Source organism: Galleria mellonella, unplaced genomic scaffold (assembly GCF_026898425.1).
Source record: "Galleria mellonella isolate WM207_F2 unplaced genomic scaffold, CSIRO_AGI_GalMel_v1 utg63, whole genome shotgun sequence".
Taxonomy (NCBI): Eukaryota; Metazoa; Arthropoda; class Insecta; order Lepidoptera; family Pyralidae; genus Galleria; species Galleria mellonella.
Window position 1 is genome coordinate 12,231,266 of NW_026442130.1, and position 22,827 is coordinate 12,254,092.

The 22,827-nt window shown below is 35.8% G+C and overlaps 1 protein-coding gene across 1 annotated transcript in view; it reads left to right on the forward strand.

Annotated features, from left to right (window-relative positions):
* Positions 1–22,827, forward strand: part of LOC113521930 (sodium/potassium/calcium exchanger Nckx30C) — a 93,318-nt gene that overhangs the window by 49,942 nt on the left and 20,549 nt on the right. Inside the window, exons 3-4 of the mRNA XM_026907607.3 lie at positions 7,298–7,469; positions 22,085–22,281. Coding sequence (XP_026763408.1) covers positions 7,298–7,469; positions 22,085–22,281 — 369 coding nt within the window. The remainder of the gene's footprint in view (positions 1–7,297; positions 7,470–22,084; positions 22,282–22,827) is intronic.

Genomic DNA, 22,827 nt, shown 5'->3' on the forward strand with positions numbered 1-22,827 from the left:
TCGCCAACGCCAGGAAGTTCACCTCCATACCTTAGAAATTAGGCGATCGCGTACAGTATTCTTTCAGGGGTGCATCCTTTCGCGGACACTCAGGTTTTAGAATGAAATCCTTGCCGGGACTTTCATAAGAGTATAGCATGGAATTCTTCAAAAAGGTAAAGAGATTTACTACAACTACTTACCAGCAATAATAATGTTTGTTTATTTATCTCACAACTTTTTGAGTACAATGTAACACTTAATACCATAGATACAAGAAAGCTGTGGAAAACTGATGCCTGAAATGGATACCCGAAAAACCCGTATCACAAACATTAGGCTGGCCGTATGCTTGTGTGCAACCTTAATGGTTTAAAAACATATAAATATAATGATTTAAAACCAAATCTGGACTGATCATATGTGGCACATCATAATTAGTGTCACATATCAACAAAGCTAGTATCTATCTATAATTTTGTTCGTCACGCTGACCCACCCCGTTCGTCAACTGTATATTCAAAGTACACAGTTATTTTGGGACGTTCTCAAACCCATTTCAGACTATTGTATAGCGTGGCTTTCCTTTCATGAAGCGTCACAATAGACATTGAACTTACAAGTCACTAAATTCAAAGCCGAAAGACCTGCGAAGTCATTTTGTTTAAGCGCACATGCCTAAGTGCTAAATAGTGCTTTCTAGAAATAAATACTACTCTTTTAGAATCTAGATGTATCACAAAATTAGGTAACTAACTAACCAGAGGGAGACTTTGTACAAAAGTCGATTGCTTGAGTACCTCTGTCCCATTCGTGTTTCAACCGTGAAGCAGTTGCGTTGCTACGGCGTGCAACGGCGTTGCACACCTGCAATGCCGTTGGTGATTATTGGTAGCGGTAGTCACTTACCATCGGGTGAGCAGCATACTCGTTTGCCTCCTGTGTTATAAAAAAAAAACTGTAAAATATCTCACACCTATGTGTATTTATAATTAATATTACTGTTTAATTGAAAAAAAAATGTGCAATGTTATGCATATTGTGTGTAGTGACATTATACATTAGCAAATCATAAAAAAATTACGATTTAAAAGAGCTTGTTTTTTTTTTTATTATACAACTTAGAATGGCAAACAAGCTAACAGCCCACCTGATGGAAAGTGGTAACCGTCGCCTATAGACATGAGCAGCACCATGGACATAACAGAGTATACTTTCGCCCATGATACCCCTCATGCGTTGCCATTTCTGAGGACTTAGTACTTGTAAATTATTTTAATAAATATTATTTCTATTCTATTATATAATTTTAGAATAATAAGCTTACCAACTGTTTACCATTGAACTAAACTATAATCCAAAAATATAATATCAAAATGCAGTTAAGGAAAACATAGATCATTATTTTATCATCGACTTGACTAACTGTAATCAAATAAAACGTTGACGTCAAACACGAAATTGGTATTAAATGAAGATTAATTCTAAAGATAGATTTAACAGCATTTTCATAATTTTCTATAGATAGCATAAAATAAAGTATGGTATATGGTAGAGGGAGACTTTGTACAAAAGTCGATTGCTCAGGTACCTCTGTCCCATTCGTGTTTCAACCGTGAAGCAGCTGTGTTTGCATGGCTGTGTTTCGGTTTGAAGGGTGGGATATAGCGTGATATATATAGCGGATATGGCGTGAACTTACTGGGTACAGAGGAATAACACCTGAGTCCTCAGGAATGGCAACGCACGGGGGTATCATGGGCGAAACAGTATACTCTGTTATGTCCATGGTACTGCTCATGTCTATAGGCGACGGTTACCACTTTCTATCAGGTGGACCGTCAGCTTGTTTGCCATTCTAAGTTGTATAAAAAACATCGTTATTATAGGTATACTATGGCTAGAACGGTCAGAAATGTATAAAAATGTGATCCAAAATCAATCTGTAAGTTATCATCATTATCATCCGTTAACTGTCCACTACTGAACATAACTTCTCCCATAAAAGGGGCTTTGCCAAAAGTTGCCACGTTTGGCAGGTGGATTGGCAATTGCAGTTTGGCTTTTAGTAATGATTTAAGTGAGACGCTGCTACTCATCCGTCCATCATAAGTTCCCTTAGTCGCCTTTCATGACAACCATGGGAAAGGAAGGGGTGGTTTATTCTATGCCGAGACCTACACGGTTTTATGAGGGTACCCAGTTATATTAATACGATTTTTTTTTATACCACTGAAGTGGCAAACAAGCATACGGCCCACCTGATGGTAAGTGGTTACCGTAGCCTATGAACACCTGCAATACCAGAGGTATTACGCGTGCGTTGCCGACCCTGAAGAAACCTCTTTACCCCCCTTTTGAAGAACCCTTTATTTATTTTAATATTGATGGACCTTTTGATTTAAGCGACTACTAACCAGTGCGTGAGAAACACATGAACATTTTAAAACAAAATGTATCATTATTATCGTCATATTAGCCTTTAACTGTCCACTGCTGAACATAAGCCTCCCCCTTGGTTGGGGATGGGGGTTTTGCCAGTACTTGCCACGCTTGGCAGGCGGATTGACAACCGCAGTCAAACTTTAGAGATGTCTAAAGAGAGGGGACGCTGCTGCCCATCCCTCGCCCTCCCTTAGTCGGTTCTTACAACACCCACGGGAACGAAAAAGGTATGCCCTATTAGATCGACCTCCACGTGGTTCCCTCTGGAAACACGTCTGGAAATTCGTCACGATGGGCTAACTGACCTGCTTCATTCTCACTTATCATCCCTCACTAGTACCCCGCCAGTTTATACCGATAGCGCAGGCAGGGTTACCATTCCATTATCATCCATTAAAAAAAATTATAAAGCCAACATAAAAATTGTAGTAGTGAAATTACTAGTTATATTAATGGTATAATAATAATATTATAATATATATTTGAAAAAAAAAACTAATTACAATAGTCAGAGAAAATAGCGTAGAAGTCAATCTGACAGGATACATTGCTAACAATAGGGACTTTATATTTTTTATTGCACTTGAGCAAAAAATACAGCGATTAGTTTAACAACTTGTTAACTAAAGGGACGGCTTATCTCTAAAAGAGATCTCTTCCAACCAACCCAATGATCACCCCATTGGATTAGCTGGAAGAGAGAAAATAATTAGCGGCTAATCTTAAGCAAGAAAGATACAGGAAAAACGAGCATAAATACAAAGTAAATAAGACCACAAGTAAAATATACATACACAAATTTTAAATAATTATACATATATATGTACAATAACATAATATACAATATATAGACATATACAATACATATAATAGTAAATGTATAGTATTAAGTGTTATTAGTTAAGGTTTTCCCAAGAGACTACAGCATGAGGTTCTTCAAAAGGGGGATAAAGAGGTTTCTTCAGGGTTGGTAACGCACGCGTAATGCCTCTGGTATTGCAGATGTTCATAGGCTACGGTAATCACTTACCATCAGTTGGCCGTATGCTTGTTTGCCACCTCAGTGGTATAAAAAAATGAGAATTCAACCTGTTCTTGAAGGAAGTAATAGAAGGACTAACCTGTATGTTAGAAGGAAGTCTGTTCCACAGTTACGCAGCGCGGAATGAGAAAGGATTTCCAAAATAATGGTGAAAAATGGGTTTTATAAATAATCTTAAATCTAAATATTCCTACTAGATAAATAATTATTTCAAATTAATTTATCGTTTTTAAAAATTGACTCCTCTAATTAAAAAGAGATGGTTTAATTTTTGTTTGCTGCCTGCGTCATAACGCATATATATATATATATATATATATATATATATATATATATATATATATATATATATATATATATATATATATATGCTGGATATCAGTGAAGTATGATAGGTCAATTAAATTAGTCCATCGTGACAAATTCAGTAGGGGTTCACTAAGAAATAGAGATCGCGTGGAAATGGACCTGACGATATATTATTTTACACAGTAATATTGACATTCGACCGCATTTATTAGCACTGCTGACTGAAGCTCCCTCCCCCCCAGCCCCGCTCTCCAGTTGCTAGAGTTTGCTTACATTAGCAAACATCAAATTTACGCATAACTTGTGACACTTCGAAAACATTCAGCTATTTGGGTCAATAACTGCATTAGCAATATTATACCCAAGGGTAGACAAATCCGCCTTGCGTTTACGAATTTATCCACGATATCAGAACATTAGGCAACAATTTATTGTTTCCTGCGGAACCCGACGGTATCGTAAACAACCTATCTTCACGGTATCCTATCGGCTGTATCGGTTATGATATATTAAAATTTTATCATATTTTTGTAGAACTTGAAATCAAACAAGTTGAAGGTTCAACTGATTATTTTTATAATACTTAGAATGGCAAACAAGGTGATAGCTCACCCTATGGAAAGTGGTAACTGTCACCTATAAACATGAACTGCACCATGGACATTACAAGGTACACTATAATACCCATAGATTACCTCATACGTTGTCATTCTTGAAGACTAAAATGTTATACTTCTGTACTCTGTAATTTCATTGACAAATTTAAATCAGAAATAGCCATGCAGGTGAAGCAGCTTCACAACAAAAATACTGATGACACAGAGATAATCAAGCAGAAGACTTTTGTACAAAACGATTCTGGTAGAATAGAAAGCCATAATCGTAACTCGTTGAAATGACAACGGGCTGGTCACTTAGCTTGAAGAACTGACAATCGGTGGGGAAGAAAGATTCTTGAGTGGTGACTCAGTACGGGTGACAGGAAACGCAGTGTACCATGACCCTCCACTAGATACAGTGATGACATCAAATGTATTGCAAGAAATCAGTGAATGTAGGTGACTTAGGACCATTTCTTATGATAATCTCGATATGCTATATCTAGAAGCGCTATTTTTTATTGGTTTTTCTATTTCTGGAATCTGGAATTGCAGTCAAAAAGTTTGTAATTGATATAAAACTTGTGTTTACCCGCGACTTCAAAAGTAGCCTGTATCCTTCTCCATGCTATATAGGAGTAGTATATGGCTGTACACGACTGCCCGTATGCAAAAGCTTCAAGTTACTCAGCGGGATATTGAGAGAGCTATACTCGGAGTCTCTTTGCCCGAAGGATAAGCAAGCTGAAGTGGCAATGGACTGGTCACATAATTGACAACCGACATACCGATGGGGAAAAAAGGTTCTTGAGTGGCGATGCCCACTAGATGGAGTGATGACCTGAAATGCATTGCAAGGAGTCAGTGGATGCAGGTGGCTCAGGACCGTTCTTTATAGCAGTCGATGGGGGAGGCTTATGTCCAGCAGTGGACGGATAATGGCTGGAATGATGATTATGATTAAGCCGTTAAGACGCTAAAAGGTAGCAAAGTAAGAATTGTACAAAGGAGTGGTAATTAAATGATTTCTCTGTAATATTCCTCGTTTCAAACTTTTGGTGTTTGACTGCGTCATTCCAGGAAACGGTCGGACAAATCGCGCGCATTACGCGTGATGGCCAGCTTAAGTAGACGTATTACTAGCTCTTGTTGAATTGTTACAATTTATTTTGCCTTATGAGCGCTTTCACTACAAACATTACCATAATAAAAATGTGATAGTGAGTTTGTTTGTTTGATACCTCTTAGTGCGTTAGCGGCTTAACCAATCACTATGAAAATGGTATACAACAGGGGTGGCCGACTTGACTAGACCCAAGATCTACTGTGCGATCTAAATAATCCAATTACATACTGCTTGAAATCTCAAATAAAACAATATAATTCAGTACACAATAATGTAGTATTGTAGTATTTTTTTTATTTTATTAAGAGGAAAAACATAAAACTGAAATTATATATGTGTGAGCATTGCGTCTGAGCATCTTCCGCTAGATTAGTAAAATATTACATTTTTTGCCTTGCCACGATCAACTGGACTCATAGTTACGATCGACCGATCAAGTGCGATCCACTAATATTTTTTTTATGGAATGGCAACGTCTGCGCTATTGGTATATGCTGGTGGGACACCAGTGACAATTGATAGGTGGATAATGAAAAATCAGGTTAATTAGCCAATCGTCACGATGGTTTCCGTGGGGAACTGCGTGGAGGCGACTTGACAAGGTATATTGCTAGCAATAGGACTGGTAGCCCGCATTAATAACAAGCCTCTCCCTCCGCGATCGACTGATTGACCATACCTGGTGTACAGGTACTATGTGAGACGGAGAAGGACATAGGCTACTTTTATCCTGGTCAATGAACATACTCAGATTACAAGGACGAAGCGCTGAGTCAAAGGCATTTAAAAATTCTTTTTTATTACTACCGATGGCACTGAATACTTGTTTTCTCTGGGTAAATAGAAGTGGTATAAGAATAGCTATATATTGGCCCAATAACGAATATGTCAAATATCTGTTATATACAATATCGATGTAAAGAATCCGATTGAAATAAATATAAATATCCCACCTGTATATGTGATTTCAAAATTGACAATGACCATTTTCCTGCCATCTATGTCTAGAGAAACCCAATATATAGATATCCAAGCAGTGCCAATATTACCCATGCCTACTGGGTTTTTTTTTGATAGGTGAAAATGGAATGATAATCCCGCCTGCGCTAACGGAATACGCTGGCGGAGCACCAGTGAAGGGTGATAGATGAGAATGACAACAGGCCAGTTAGCCCAACATGATGAATTCATCAGGAATTAACCGTGATAGTTTCCAGGGGGAACCGCGAGGAGGTCGACCTGGTTGGGTATATTGCTAGCAATGGGATTCTCAGTCTCCATTACTAACAATCCCTTTCCCCCCAAAACCATAGTGGTTAATTCTTGTTCAATTAGTCACTATGGGCCAACTGACCTGCCTTCATCCTCACCTGTCACCCTTCACTGGTACCCCGCCAGTGTATACCGATAGCACAGGCGGGGTTACCATTCCATGTTCATCCATTAAAAAAGACTCATACACCTTGTGGGAGGTAAATGGATACTGTGGGAATCTCCCCGTAAGGCGGGGCGGGGTATACCCACAAAAACCAGACGATATACTCTCGAGGTGCCATATGTCGGAGACATGGGTTCGCTTTCGCACTCACCACATCTCCGACGAATGGGCTAACTGACCTACTTTCCTTGTCACCTATCATCCCTTACTGATGTCCCACCAACGTATAGTGATAACGCAGGCGGGGTAGCCATTCTATTATCGCCCCATTTAAAAAAAAAGTCCCTTGGGAAAACTTCATTGTGAGAGGTAATATTCATTTACAAAATATGTAACGGTCCAATTTGTTTCTCCAGCAGCACGGCAACGCGACGACATCGAGTGAGACCTCAGTGGGCACGAATACGGCAACGGCCACCGCCGCGCCCACAGCCGGCCCCAGCAAGGCTCCACCGCCAGCTGCCAAGTTCCGCCACGGTCTGCTGCAGCTCATGATACATACCATCGATCCGATGCACGACGGTGAGTTAGGTACGCACCGCGCTTCGCTTTACACCTACACTGTTGCTGTGTTGACGTCACGTGACAGAGGTCGTTGCAATCTTGGCCGTATACGACAAGTCATAACCGTACTACAATCCTGGATATAATGGAATTTAGCCAAACTTAATATACCGTCGAAGACATGCACGATATAGGTATTACCCAGCTATTCCTTGTGACTAGAAGTATACATGCAACCTTTGAATAGAATGGTAAACTTGGCTATGCCTATACTAATAGATATATGCTAGCAGAGACCCAGCGTGTGATGATAGAATAGATAAAGGCTAGGCCAGTTAGTTTGCCTGATGGCCTATTGCAGTAAATTCTTCAGGAACTAATTACAATAGTCAGAGAAAATAACGTAAAAGTCAATCTGACAGGATACATTGCTAGCAATAGGGACTTTATATTTTTTATTGCACTTGAGCAATTGTTAACAAGGATGGGCTTATCTCTAAAAGAGAACTCTTCCAGCCAACTCAATGCAGTGTGCATCTAGTGCAGTAAAGGTAGACTTTGTTTAGCAACAGAGAGAAGTCATGTTATTAATAAAGCCTAATATATATGCAGGTTCTGATAATGTTTGGTGGAACAAGGCACCATAGTTACGCCATTATTCGTTGTTGTCAACCTTATTATGTTTTCCTCCATCCTACATAATATGCGTATGCCTTCCGTAACAATTGGCTAAACCGTTAAACCGGTAACAACAAAAAACTCACTTTCACATTTATAATATACGATATTCGGTCACTTGACGACAACACAGATTGTCCAGAATAGCCAAGTGCCAAACCAGCCAAGTACAATCAATCAATCGGACTACACGCTACGCAAGAAATTCCCGGCCAAACACGCCAAGTACTGCTTACACACAAGCTCTAAAATTCTCTCCATTATCAGGTAAGCGTTCAATACTTGAATATTGGTAAATATTCATCTATTTCTCTCCAATACTATTTCAATATTTTACATTTATTAATTTCCTTTGTCATTATGCACTAATGATCTTAATTATATTCGTAAATATAGTTCTGAAATGTAAATATGTTGGGGGGGGGAGGGATTGTTGGCAATGGAGTTTGACAGCCCCATTGCTAGCAATATGCCCTATTAGGTCGACCTCCACGTGGTTCCCCCTGGAAACCATCGTGAACAATTCTTGTAGAATTCGTCACGATGGGCTAACTGACCTGCTTCATACTCACCTATCATCCTTCACTGGTGCCCCACCGGTGTATACCGTTAGCGCGGGTGGGGTTACCATTCCATTACCACCCATTTAAAAAAAAAAATGTAAATATGTACAAAAATTAAATTAGCTGTACAATATTTAACAAATATTGTGATTGTATGTTCAAAGGTTTCTGAAAATGGTTTGTTTACACTTCATCTACATATGTGTTTTGTTAACATTACATGTTGTTACTTACACATGCTTCACGTATGATATTTATTTTATATTTATAAACCTATGTTATTTATTGCATTTATTCTAAATGTATAAATTAGATTACTTTATATATTTATAATAAAATACAATTGTTGTAACATAGATATAACTTTTAACCTTTTAGCTTTTTATTGCTTATATCTTTGTGTACTTTAGACATAAATTTGTTATTAAACAAAAAAAACAACAATTATTGTTAAACAATATTTTACAGACATTATTAGAAATATCTAGATAACGACTGATTTAAAAATTGATTAAAAATTTGGATCTGTAACATAAAATCCCCTGACTAGTGTTGCCTTACGTCATATCTAAACCGATATTCATAATTGGCCAACTCCCAAAACATCATATTCACACTCGGGTTTGTTAGCTGTGAGTTCTACTGTGAACTCTTTACAGATTATTTGTCATTACAAAGTCTCTGTAAGATGGAAATACTCTATACCATTTCGTTATTATTACAATAGATAAATATCTCGATCAAAGGTTTACAACAAAATTTCTTACTTTAAACATAATCCAATAAAGATGTTTAAATATAATTTTATGCAGGTACAATTCATTTATTTCACATTTTATTTATCAAAATTGTACGCCTCATAGATCTTGAATCTCGGTTCAGACATAAAACACAAAAATGGAACCTTATAAAAATATGGAATATTTTTTTTTTGCATAAGTGGACGTGATGACTTTGTATTTTTAATTTTTGTCTATGCCAGTGTGAGTTATTTTTGCGTAGTAGCTATAAGTAATGCTAAAATGCCAAGTATTGTAATTTGCCAAGTATCATCGCTGCCACGCACCACCGCGCCATCTGTAGAAGCTAACAAGGCTGTGGTACACACGGGCTTTAGTAATTTAAGGTACTAAATTTTATTATTGTGTGCTTTTCATTACTATACCCTGTGTGTGCCGTGTCATCGCTTGTGATCACCGCTGCCTGCATCAACAGTAAAAATGTTTGTCTCTCTGGTAGGTTTGAACTACTTTACATGTATGTATATATTTAATCATCCTTAAATAAAATTATAGGTTAAGCCGGACTTTACGCGGCCCTCCTGGATATTTATACGGTTATTTCTTAGTTAATACGTAACTGACTTCATCCTCACCTACCATCCGTCACTGATGCCCGCGGTGGTGGGGGTGGTGTCATTAGTATTATGGTCTAACTGCCCCCATTCTGCCCCATTTCCAGTATGCCCTAACAACTACCGCGCGGTTCCCCCATAAAATTATCATGTTTGATTGTCATCGATTTCGTCACGATAGGCCAACGAATCAGCTTCATTCTCACATATCATCCATCTCTGGTGAGCAGCACCATACGTTTGCCTGTGTATATAAATAGCGCAGGCGGTATTACTATTTCATTTTAACCTATTACAAAAAAAGACTAACGCCAATTTGTACAGATAGCCCAAGCGGAGTTACCATTCCATTTTAATCACTTAATGAATAAATCAAGCTATGCAAATCTTCTAACAATTTTGTTAACCTACACGGGGTCTGAAAAGCAGACATTTTGGCTTCATTGCCACAGACACAAATTAAATTTAATAATACGATTGTTGATTTTTTTTTTTTTATATAACTTAGAATGTCAAACAAGCTGACTACTCACCTGATAGAAAGTGGTAACCGTTGTTTATAAATATGAACAGTACCGTGGACATAACAGAGTATACTGTTTTGGCCCCGATACTCCCATGCATTGCCATTCTTCAGGACTAAGATGTTATGCCTCTGTACCCAGTAAATTTACAGCCATATTCCACCCTTCAAACCGAAACACAGCCATGCAAACACAATTACTTCACGGTAAAAACATGAACAGGACAAAGGTACCCAAGCAAATTACTTTTGTACAAAGTCTCCCTCTGGTAGTTGGTTGTACCTAATCTATTTATTCTTACGCTAAAACGTAGTAATTATTCGCTCAGTGCCCTATGGAGAACGAACCATTCGGTATCAAATATGGTTGTGAAATTAAAGAGTAGGAGAGTATATAAATTCCGTGCACGTCCTCGACAGCATCGCGGTATAAAACCTCACCATAATAATGCATACATTTTGCTCTCCCATTATATCGCGACGGTAAAATTGTACGATATAGTACCGCGATACGGTAAATTGTAAAAGCCCCCAAAAACGTTGGCGTTGTAATTAAATAAATTTCTCACAATGGGTTGGCATAATTGAGCGGGGCAAGTTACATAATCTTCAATCATAATTAAGCTAATTTGTATGTAAAAATTTCACAGCAGCATAAGGACGGTCGGCGTTTTTTAGTGTATTTTTATCATCTCACCGTGCTCTGATGAATTTTTCATGACTACGTAACGATTTGAAAGTATGATTCCTAATATATTAAATACACAATCGGGATTTAACGCGATGTAAAAGCCATTACTTATTTTATTTTTTATTTATTAAATATAAGAATTTTACAACGCGAGCACATTGGATCCCGCACTAGGCGAACCTATATCGCGGGAGACCATATGAGATTACCAAGACACGGTGATTTACAAATATAAATTAGTGAATTTACAAATATCTACATAGCTGCTTCTTTACTGCAGACCTTTCGATGTGGATTGCACCACATCTCCATTACGACAGGATTGCGTTTACAACAACCCTAAAGTTTAAAATTAACAAATTTTTTTTATATACAACGTAGAATGGCAAACAAGCTGACGGCCCACCTGATGGAAAGTGGTAACCGTCGCCTATAGACATGAGCAGTGCCATGGAAACAACAGAGTATACTGTTTCGCCCATGATACCGCCCATACGTTGCCATTCCTGGGGACTCAGGTGTTATTCCTCTGTACCCAGTAAATTCACGCCATATCCCACCCTTCAAACGCCATTTGATAACTATTTGTTTGTTATTATGTACTGTGAAAATTAAAGATTGTATCCCAAAAAAACAGACTTCAATTGCGACCAGTTATTTTGGTTTAAAAAATAAACTAAGGAACCAGTTTTGATAATATTTTAAATATGTATGTATATATGTCCCATTCAGATAAAAGAAGAATGTTTAAATCAAATCGGTTTAGAACTGACGAAGTTATGACGTAACAAACATAAAAATACAACCGAATTGAGAACTCTATTTGAGAAGTCGGTTAAAATAACTTTCCGAAATGGATCTGTGTCCATATAAAAACAAAATTAACCTAGTTTACAAATTAGGGATCCGTGTACGGGACCCACGGAACCAAATTAGCCAGGTCCGACTGCGGACCGTAGGTCGACCTCTTCGTGACCTCGCACTACTTATTACTACATATCGATTCGTGCAAGTTGTCATAGATACCTATTATAGGATAGATAAGAACGAACTATCGCGAGTACGGACTTACATCACTTCGACCAGTAATAACATAATTTAACTTTTTTTTATACATCTTAGAATGGCAAACAAGCTGACGGTCCACCTAATGGAAAGTGGTTACCATCGCCTATAGACATGAGCAGTACCACGGACATAACAGAGTATACTGTTTCGCCCATGATACCCCTCATGCGTTGCCATTCCTGAGGACTCAGGTGTTATTCCTCTGTACCCAGTAAATTCACGCCATACCCACCCTTCAAATCGAAACACAGCCATGCAAACACAGCTGCTTCACAGTTGAAACACGAATTTAATGTTTGTTATATGTGTTATAATGCAATATGCTATTGGCGTTCCTTTAAATAAATAAATAAATAAATTGGTCGTATAGAAATTTTGTCCAAATTAATTCAATAGTTTTAGTTTGTTTTTAAATCTAAATAACTGGTTTTGTCACAATTGAAGTATTTTTTTTTTATGGTACAGTCATATCTATATATACGTATAATAAAACTGTAGAGGTCAAATGGCTTTATAACATTACATAGACATAATAAACTTAGAAAAAAATGCTAAAAACCGAGTCAGGGGGGTACTAAAAGTGAAATAGAATACATCCAGATTTTTTTCATTTTTTCTTTGTTTCTCTGTCTATTTGTCTGTTTGTACGGGCTTATCACCAAAATTGTTGGACCGATTTAAATAAAATTTTGTATAATAGTACCTTACATCCCCGGTCAATATTTTACATACTTTTAATAACGGAAAATTGAAGAGTTCCCGTAGGATAGTTAAAAACTATAGTAGCCTATACAGCTTAGTACACAACTTAAGTAAAGTCAATTTGACCTATGGCAAAGAGTGAGAACGACACGTCATTTGTTAATTTTGGTCCAGTATTCACAGACATAATAAATAGGTATATACTAAACTTACAAATCATAGGGGGGAAAGGGATTGTTAGTAATGGAGACTGAGAATCCCATTGCTAGCAATATACCCAACCAGGTCGATCTCCTCGCGGTTCTCACTGGAAACTATCATGGTTAATTCCTGATGAATTCATCATGATGGGCAAACTGGCCTGTTTTCATTCTCATCAATCACCCTTCACTGGTGCTCCGCCAGCGTATCCCGTTAGCGCAGGCGGGGTTACCATTCCATTATCACCCATAAAAAAAAAAACTTACAAATCTGTGAAAATTTCAACCCTCCATTCTAACTTTCGGTACACCACGCGGATAAAGTCACGGGCATCGGTTAGTTATAAATAAAGCAGTCAGTTAATAATAACTTAGGCACGAAAATCCACTATATAAATAAAGAGTAAAACAAATTAAGCCTAAGTAACATTTAAACGATCTGACCTTATTCATGATCGTGTATAAATAATATTTTATATATTTGGATCAAATTTTTTGACTATTTATAGGTCTGAATGAGCCCGGTGAACCCGTTACGGGTTAATAATGGCCGTCGTACGTGATCCGTGAAATATTTATATAGTTATAAATATAAATAGTAGCTTGGCTTTGTTCATTATTTAGTTAATCGTTGAACTTGAATCATCATCATTGTCATCATGAATCATTCTCCATTTATATTCGGAATTTCATTCATATCTATTCAAACTAAATATATGTATCACATCATCATCATATCAGCTGGTAACTGTTCACTGCTGAACTTGGACTTGCCTTATAAAGCGGGGTCTTGCCAGTAGAAACCGCAGTTAGGCTTTGTTGATGTTTTAAGAGGTGACTTACGAAGTTCACTTACGTTACCTCTTACGACACCCATGGAAATGGAAGGGGTGCCGTGCTATATATATATTTATTTATTTATTTATTTATTTATTTATTTATAGCAAGGCAACAGATTACAAATTAATACATTTATAAAATAAATATTATATAAAACGGCATTAAATTTGCACTCCAATAACTGCTCTGCATAACATTCGATATTATATACATTAAAAGAATGACGGCTATAAATTTAAAGTAACAAATTGGCAGCCTTAATGTAACATTGCAAGGATTGTTGGAAGATATCAAGGTCCTTGCATACATTGTTATATTTTCTGCACATGCGGATAATTGGATTGTGATACGATACATTATTATTACAAATCGGTATATAAAATAATTTTTGTATTCTTTTATTACCTGTACGAAATGAAACAAGGCTCAACAATGTGCTACTGTCCCATTTATAATTTATTATTTTATAAAGAGTAATGAAATCAGACATAGATCTTCTATTTATAAGAGAATTAATGTTAAAATGATTAAGTCTTAATTCATACGAATGAAGTTTCCTTCTCAGACCATACTTAGTGCTCAAAAATCTAACAAAGCGTTTTTGAATTGCTTCTATTCTGTCAATGTGGTTCTGATAAAAAGGAGACCAAATAACAGAACAGTACTCAAGTGAACTTCTAACTAGTGATGTATAGAGTGACAAGATAGCATGCGAGTTTTTAAAAGGTCTAGTTGTTCTAAAGATAAACCCTAGAGTTCTATTTGCTTTTGCAACTAAATAATCATAGTGTTGTATAAATGATAATTTTGAGTCAAGTATAATACCTAAGTCACGAATGGATTCCTTTTTTTCCAAACGCATATTATTAACACAGTATGGATAACTTATAAGAACTCTATTTTTAGTAAAAGATATGACGTGGCATTTAAATATATTCAAGTTCATATTATTATCAATGCACCACTGATGCAAACGATTGATATCTCGCTGCAGTATTTCACAATCTAGATCACAACTTATCGTACGATATATCTTTATGTCGTCAGCAAAGGCTAAATGCTCACATGTTAAAGTTTGGAGAAGATCATTGACAAATAAAATAAATAATAGAGGGCCTAAATTAGAGCCCTGGGGTATACCAGATTTTAATTCAAACGGGACTGAATCATAGCCGTAAATAGTTACGATTTGCGGACGATTCATTAAATAAGATTTAAGCCAAAGCAAAAGTGAGCCATGAATACCCAAATGATGTGCTTTGATGCAAAGTATCTCATGGTCAACCCTATCAAAAGCCTTCGCAAAATCCACATAAATTGAATCAACTTGTACTTTGTTATTAAAGGCTACGTTTATATAATGGATATATTCAAGAAGATTTGTCAATGTGGAACGATTATTTATAAAGCCATGTTGGCTGGAATCAATAATATGCCTAAGATGAGAATAGATATGTTTATACACTAGCCCTTCCAGGATCTTAGCAAAGCAAGAAAGAATGCTTATTGGTCTATAGCTACTTATATCTGCTTTGCAGCCTGTTTTATGTATTGGCACAATTTTAGCAATTTTGAACAAATCAGGGAAACTTCCCGATGACAACGACTTGTTAAATAATATAGTTAGAGGCTCAACCAATGCTATTGCACAATTTTTAACAAATATTGGCGGTATTCCGTCGGGCCCTGCACCCTTAGTAGCATCGATAGATTTCAATGACTTGATAACATCGTCTTTTGAAATATAAATATGAGACAGACATTGCGTTGCCTGAGAAAACTTTGGGGTATATGACTTGGCCGTAGACTGGCTGTAAACGGAAGAAAAATAACTTGCAAACAAATTAGCAACACTATAACCATCGTTTGCACGTTGCTCTTTGTAAAACATTTGGTTTGGAAGATCGTTTGTTAATTTTTTAGCCTTAGTATATCTCCAGAATGCTTTGATATTAGTCTTTATATTCTCTTCCATTTGTGATATGTAAATTTTAAAGTTTTTATCAAATAACTCTTTAGATCTGGATCTTAGTAACGAATACGTGTCAAAATCACGCGGGTTGCTAAACTTTTTATATTTGCGATGATATTTATCCTTTTCCTTTAATAGTTTTATCAGGGATTGAGAGAACCAGGACGGATATTTGGATTTTTTAGATTTGGCCACGGGAGTATATTTTTCTATAATTTCCCATATGACATTATAAAATAACTGTAAGAAATTATTACAATCAAGATTCAAGTATTTATGCCATTCGACTTTCGAGAGATCCGCTGTACAACCTAAAAAATTGCATTTATGAAAGTTAAATCTTTTAATGATATTTTCCTTTAATGATGAAGTATTGTCTGCGGTAATATTAATCTCTAAAGGGGGGTGGTAAATATCGACACGACTAAGTGGCTGTGCGTCCATCACCTTACATACCAAGTCAGTACTCGCCAATACCAAGTCAAGAAGCTTCCCATAGCTGTTAAAAGTAAAGTTACGTTGAGCGAGTGAAGTTCGAGATACAAAGTCTCTCATAAGCAAATATTTCTCATTAATAGTTTTAAAATTTTTTGTGTTATCCCACTCATAATCTGGTAGATTGAAATCACCTATAATAAGAAAATGTTCACCAAACGACGATAACATTCTTTCTTCACAAATTTCTAGATAGTCAAAGAATTGCTCACTCGCAATATATGAAGGCATATAAGCTGTGCAAATATTTAAAGAAATATGTTTTAGCTTAATTTTAACCCATACATCTTCAAGTGACGAATTCCAATCATATCTACACTCCGATAAAATACTTTTATTTACTGCTATTAACACTCCTCCACCATGGGTTTTACTATATTTTGTTAAAAATTCAATAGGTCTATCTTTACGATAAACTTTATACCGTTTGTCAAATATTTCTGCTGAATATACCGTATCATCGAGCCAAGTTTCACATAGACATATTATATCATAGTTATTACAGATAATAGTTTTATAAATATCATTCGTTTTAGATTTCATACCTCTGATATTTTGATAATAAATCGTTACATCCATCTTATCCATTTTAAAAAGGTAATTACAAAAAAAATACAATAAAAATAAAATAAAAAAACAAAACAAAAAGTACACTACGAAGTTATAAACTACAAATTCACTGCAGATTCTCCAACACCTGCAAATTTTTAACATGTATAAATTGTGAGGTTTCGTTTTTTCTCATAAATATGTGTCCATTTCGTACCCACACGAATCTATAAGCTAATTCCTTCGCTTTGAGTCTGGCTGCAGCATGCACAGATTTATTAAAAGGAGAAAGATGCTCCGATACATATATTGGCACAATATTACCACTGATACCGAGGTTTGATGAGTTAAGTTTATTGTGGGGATGAGACTTATTATATCTAGCAATGGCAGAGTACAGTTCGTCACGACATCGTGTACTTCGTAATTTTGTGATTATAGCTCTTGGCCGCTTGCTATTCCTATTCATACTGGCAACTCTTGTACAATTCAAAACATCAGTGTCAGAAAGGTTGTAAGACACAGTTTCAGCAATTTTCTTAATAATACTAAGCGGGTTTTCTGTTTTACTTTCGGGGACTCCCTGTATCTCAATATTAGAATCTCTTAGATTTTGGTCTATAGTATTAATGCGTTCCGTTAAAGATAGTACTGTGGATTCCAAATTATCACATTGACATTTCATCTTATTGTAGTCCGATGACAATGTTGATATTGTCTTGTTTAAATCTTCATACTGATTACTTATATACTGAACTGTGTTTTGAAGATCTTGTAGTCTTTCTTTAAGGGGGTATAGTTCTTTTTCTAACATTGGGCGAATCAGATCAGGAAGCTCCTCACGCAGCGAAGCTCGCATTTCCGATTTGATGAGTCTTCTCAATTCATCTTCAGAATGCGAATACAACGATGTTGATTGCTTTTTTCGTTGAGTGACATAGCTGCTCTGAGAATCCTCGCTATCAGAAGACTTGTTTAGGTTTCCTAAGTTCCCTTGACGTATGGGTGTATTGGTATTATCTCCCTTAGGTTGTTTATTTCGGCATGCAGGGCATACCCAAGCCTGTTTATGTTCCTTGGTCATATTGTTGTTAAACCGTTTTTCAGAAACATTAGCACACGATAAGTCGTAAATATCTCTACACGTATGGCATTTAAGATACAGTTTGCCCATTATGATATTAAGACATCCAGCACAAGATATTTTCTTTGATGCCATTTTAATAGATTTGCACGTGTACTGAAGTTATAACGTAGTATAATTAAACTACAAATACTCAATATGTAGGTAGTTATAAATAATGAACAAATTATATTTCCTGAACGGCCGCTCAACATCAACAGGTAGGTAGAAATGCGCGACTGCGCTGCTGCAGCGATGACTCACCGTTACACTAAAATCACTGCATGAACGCAACGGAATTCATAAGTTGTTAATATATTTTTATTCTCTGTTACACTTCTACAATATTAAGTTGTAATTTTGCAATGGAATGTAAGTTTGATAATTAATAAATGTTTTTGTATAAGTTGCACTACCGAAAATCAACTTTTTAATAGTATTTTAAATTAATTTACACGGACCGTATGTTTACACGTCTTACTTCCACAATATTTGCGGGTTGAGTATATATATATATATATATATATATATATATATATATATATATATAAGTCAATTGCTTGGGTACCTCTGTCCCATTCGTGTTTCTACCGTGAAGTAGTTGTGTTTGCATGGCTGTGTTACGGTTTGAAGGGTGGAATATGGCTGTAAATTTACTGGGTACAGAGGCATAACATCTTAGTCCTGAAGAATGGCAATGCATGGGAGTATCGGGGCCAAAACAGTATAATCTGTTATGTCCATGGTACTGCTCATGTTTATAGGCGACTGTTACCACTTTCCATCAGGTGGGCCGTCAGCTTGTTTGCTATTCTAAGTCGTATAAAAAAAATATTGATAAGCCATCTAGTGACCTATTTCATTGATTTACTTACTTGTGCCATCGTCACATACGACGCAGCGGGCAAAAGGCAAAAGTCAATCCGTTTCGGCATCACACAAAAAGTACTGCATCAAATTGGATGCAGTTTTTGCAGTTGTATTCCTCAAGATCTAACTTAAAAACTGGTATACCTTTTATCCTAATACGCCATCTAGAACAATCTATTTCATGATTTTTCCTACTTTGAAAATCTTATGAAAGTTAATGTTTAATAATTCCACTGTCATTTATGCCTTTCAAACTGGAGTACAGCGTAGAGGCCACTTGGCATCTCACCACGTCTAGTTGTTATCAAAACTTCAAAGCAGACTCTTCTAAACTTTCAGTTTACATATACTGTAACTGCAAGTAGATGTGAACAAACTATTTTAAACATATAATATAATCTCACCCCGAGACTATTTAAATGGACGGTCATACGTCCAACTCGCGTATGGCGTTCTTGTTCAACATCGCGCATTGTTGTTCAAAGTTTCTTTTGCGCAATAGCCTACTGTTTGACCTATTTTTGGTTCCCGCAGTACGACTGGCATACAGTAATGAGTTCTAGCAGAAAGTTTTGTGTGTTTTTCTCTCGTGAGATGATAATCTGAATTCATTATGTGGGTACTGGTATTTTATTGGATTTGAAAGTTTGGGAATGGTTAATTTTTATTGATGAAAATAAAATGATACGATTTTTTGATGGGTGAAAATGGTATGGTAATCCCGTCTACGCTATCGGTATACACTGGCGGGGCACCAGTGACAGATGACTAATGAGGATGAAAGCAGGTCAGTTAGCTCATCCTGACGAATTCAACAGGAATTAACCGTGATAGTTTCCAGGGAGAACCGCGAGGAGGTCGACCTGGTTGGGTATATTGCTAGCAATGGGATTCTCAGTCTCCATTACTAACAATCCCTTTCCCCCCACTAAAGTAAGTTGACTAGTGAACTGTCTGCCTTCACCGGTACCTCTTCCAGCGTATACTAATAAAGCAATCGAAGTTATTAATTTTATCTTTAAAAAAAATCTATCACACCGTCGCCAATTTTTGCAAATTTTGCTTTTTAATTTAAATAAGTAGGTTTATATATGTAATTTAAATAAATTTATTTAATAAAAGCTAACATATTACAAACGATGACCAATGGAAGAGAGACAAGGAGTTGCCAACTCTTAAAGTCTTAAAAATTAACAATTTACAAAATTGGTCCCTGTTAAAAACATTTTTAACTATAAAATATAATAAATAATTATGTTAAATATTATATAATTCAAATATTTTAATAAAATACCTGTTTTACTCGTAATTATCAATTTATAATATTATTGTTTTGATTTTAAAACTCATATAGGTACAAATCCGGCCCGGCTTCTCACGGGTAGGTTGATAGCAGAATAAATTCGTATTTTACGAGTATATTTGTTTCAATAGGCAAATTTTTAATACTTAAAGATATTTTATTGTAATTTTCATAGAAATCTCTAATTTTTTTTTTAATAATTTATAACCTAAGTTACACGCAAATTATGTAATTTTATACATGAAAAGACAATTTGAAAATCAGTTGAGTAATTTTTGAGTTTATTCACTATCAAATCTCCTGAATTCCTCTCTATATCTAAAAATATTAGTATAAGTATAGTTTTTTTTAATGATAATGAAATGGTAACTCCGCCTGCGCTAACGGTATACGCTGGCGGGGCACCAGTGAGGAATGATAGGTGAGGATGAAAAGACAGGCCAATTAGCCCATCGTGATAAAGACACTTAGAATTCAGCACGATCGTTTCCAGGGGGGACCACGGTGAGGTCGACCTGTAAGGGTATATTGTTAGCAATGGTACTGATAATCCCCATTACTAACAATCCCTTTCCCCCCAGTATAAGTATAGTATAGATACTTATTTGAAACATTCTCGTGAGGTAGAAGTTCATTTATTCGTGTCACTCACACCCATTGTGCTCTCGACAGAGGGCAGCATTGCTCCGGTTTTATATATCTTATAATCGCATACGGGAATTGTTTCTGTATCAAACGTTGCTGAAACATTTCTCACTTTGTACTTTAATGTACAGTATTAAGGTTTAGTTTAGAACTGTGGTATATATTTACATAAGTAGTAAACGGGTCTGACTAGTGATTTCCAAACATAAGGTTTTATAAACAATATCTAACCATATTTTTATTGTAAGTACCTTCTTTCTTGAGATATATTGGAAAATATTAAGAATTATCTTGACACCTTCATATAAATTCAATGCTGTATACGCTAATACGCAATACACCTATGCACTTAAAAGCAGAATACAAACATTTTTATTTTATTATTTTTTTATTATTAATCACGACCGCTTTATTATGTTTTTTTTTTATTTTATTTTTATAAGTATATGGGTATCATTAATATTATTAGAGAACTGTTGCAATATCTACACATAAAAATTAATCATTCATTTGTAAGATTTATTACAGATAGTAATAAATAGAAATTATGATATATAATTAAGTACATGCGATATTATATATAAATAAATATGAAAGTTTACCCTCCTCACCCTAATTTGATGTGCCCAATGTTGTCTAGAAAATGAAACCGTTAAAAATTGTAATTTTACCAGTTATAATGTTATAAATAAATAAATAATCTGGTCATAAAAACTTCTACCTTCATATTAGGTAGATATTATTAGATTAAAAATGAAGTAAATTGTTCTATTAAATAAGAATCATCAAAACACGTTCAAATTTTTCAAGCAAAAACTACTGAACAGATTAGAATGAAATTTGCTACATGAGTAGGTTATATATAACCGTTAGCCTAATTTGGTACATAGGATACTCTATGTACTTACTGATCGATGCGCCGCGGGATGTAGTTTGTATATTAATAAAAAAAAGATAAAAAACTCCTCTGTTAAGTACATTCAAAGCAATATTGTATTTTATATTACATATATTTTATGACGTGACCGATTTGGCCTCACACTTTTCACAATACTTTGTCCGCCAGGCAAAGTGGATGAGAAGGCAACGCAGCTACACGCGATAGCCTCCCTCAAAGTGCTGCTCGAGGCTACGCGGCCGACGGCGGGCGGCGCGGGCGCCACCGCCGCGAGGCATTCGGCGGTCGCTGCGCAGGCGAAAGAGACACCGCTCGATCTCCCCAATGGGGGGCTCGCGGACGTTCAATTAGATGCTATAGAAGAGGTACGTATGAAAATATATCTGCAATAATTAAGTTTAGATAAACTATCCGGCTCGAAGGACCAAATTATTAAGATCTTGTCCCACCGAGCCGGATAATTTTATTCGTTTATAAGGACTTCTATAATAATTGTATCGATTATGCATCTGAATGAAAAGACCAGTTTATTATGGTCTAAAAACCCGGTCCTTCGACGCGAACCTATATACCATACATATTTATAATTACTATAATAACAAACGAATTTGATCCTCTCATATTACAGCGTATTCAATTATAGAATTATGAAACCGTAGTGTACGATGCTATATTTTTTTTTATTGTTTTTTATTCCTTGTTTCTTTAGGAAACAATCTAGTAGTATTTTTTAAAAGAACAATATTGTACAATAATTACTACTAACTTCTTAATTCTTAATAATCAAGTAATTATTATTAATAAATTAATTAATAATAGAAAAATACTAATAATTCTGATTTTGGCATATACAAACTGTTGACAGCGGATTCCTCAGCCATATTGCAGGCAATATGGAAATAGTATGTTTT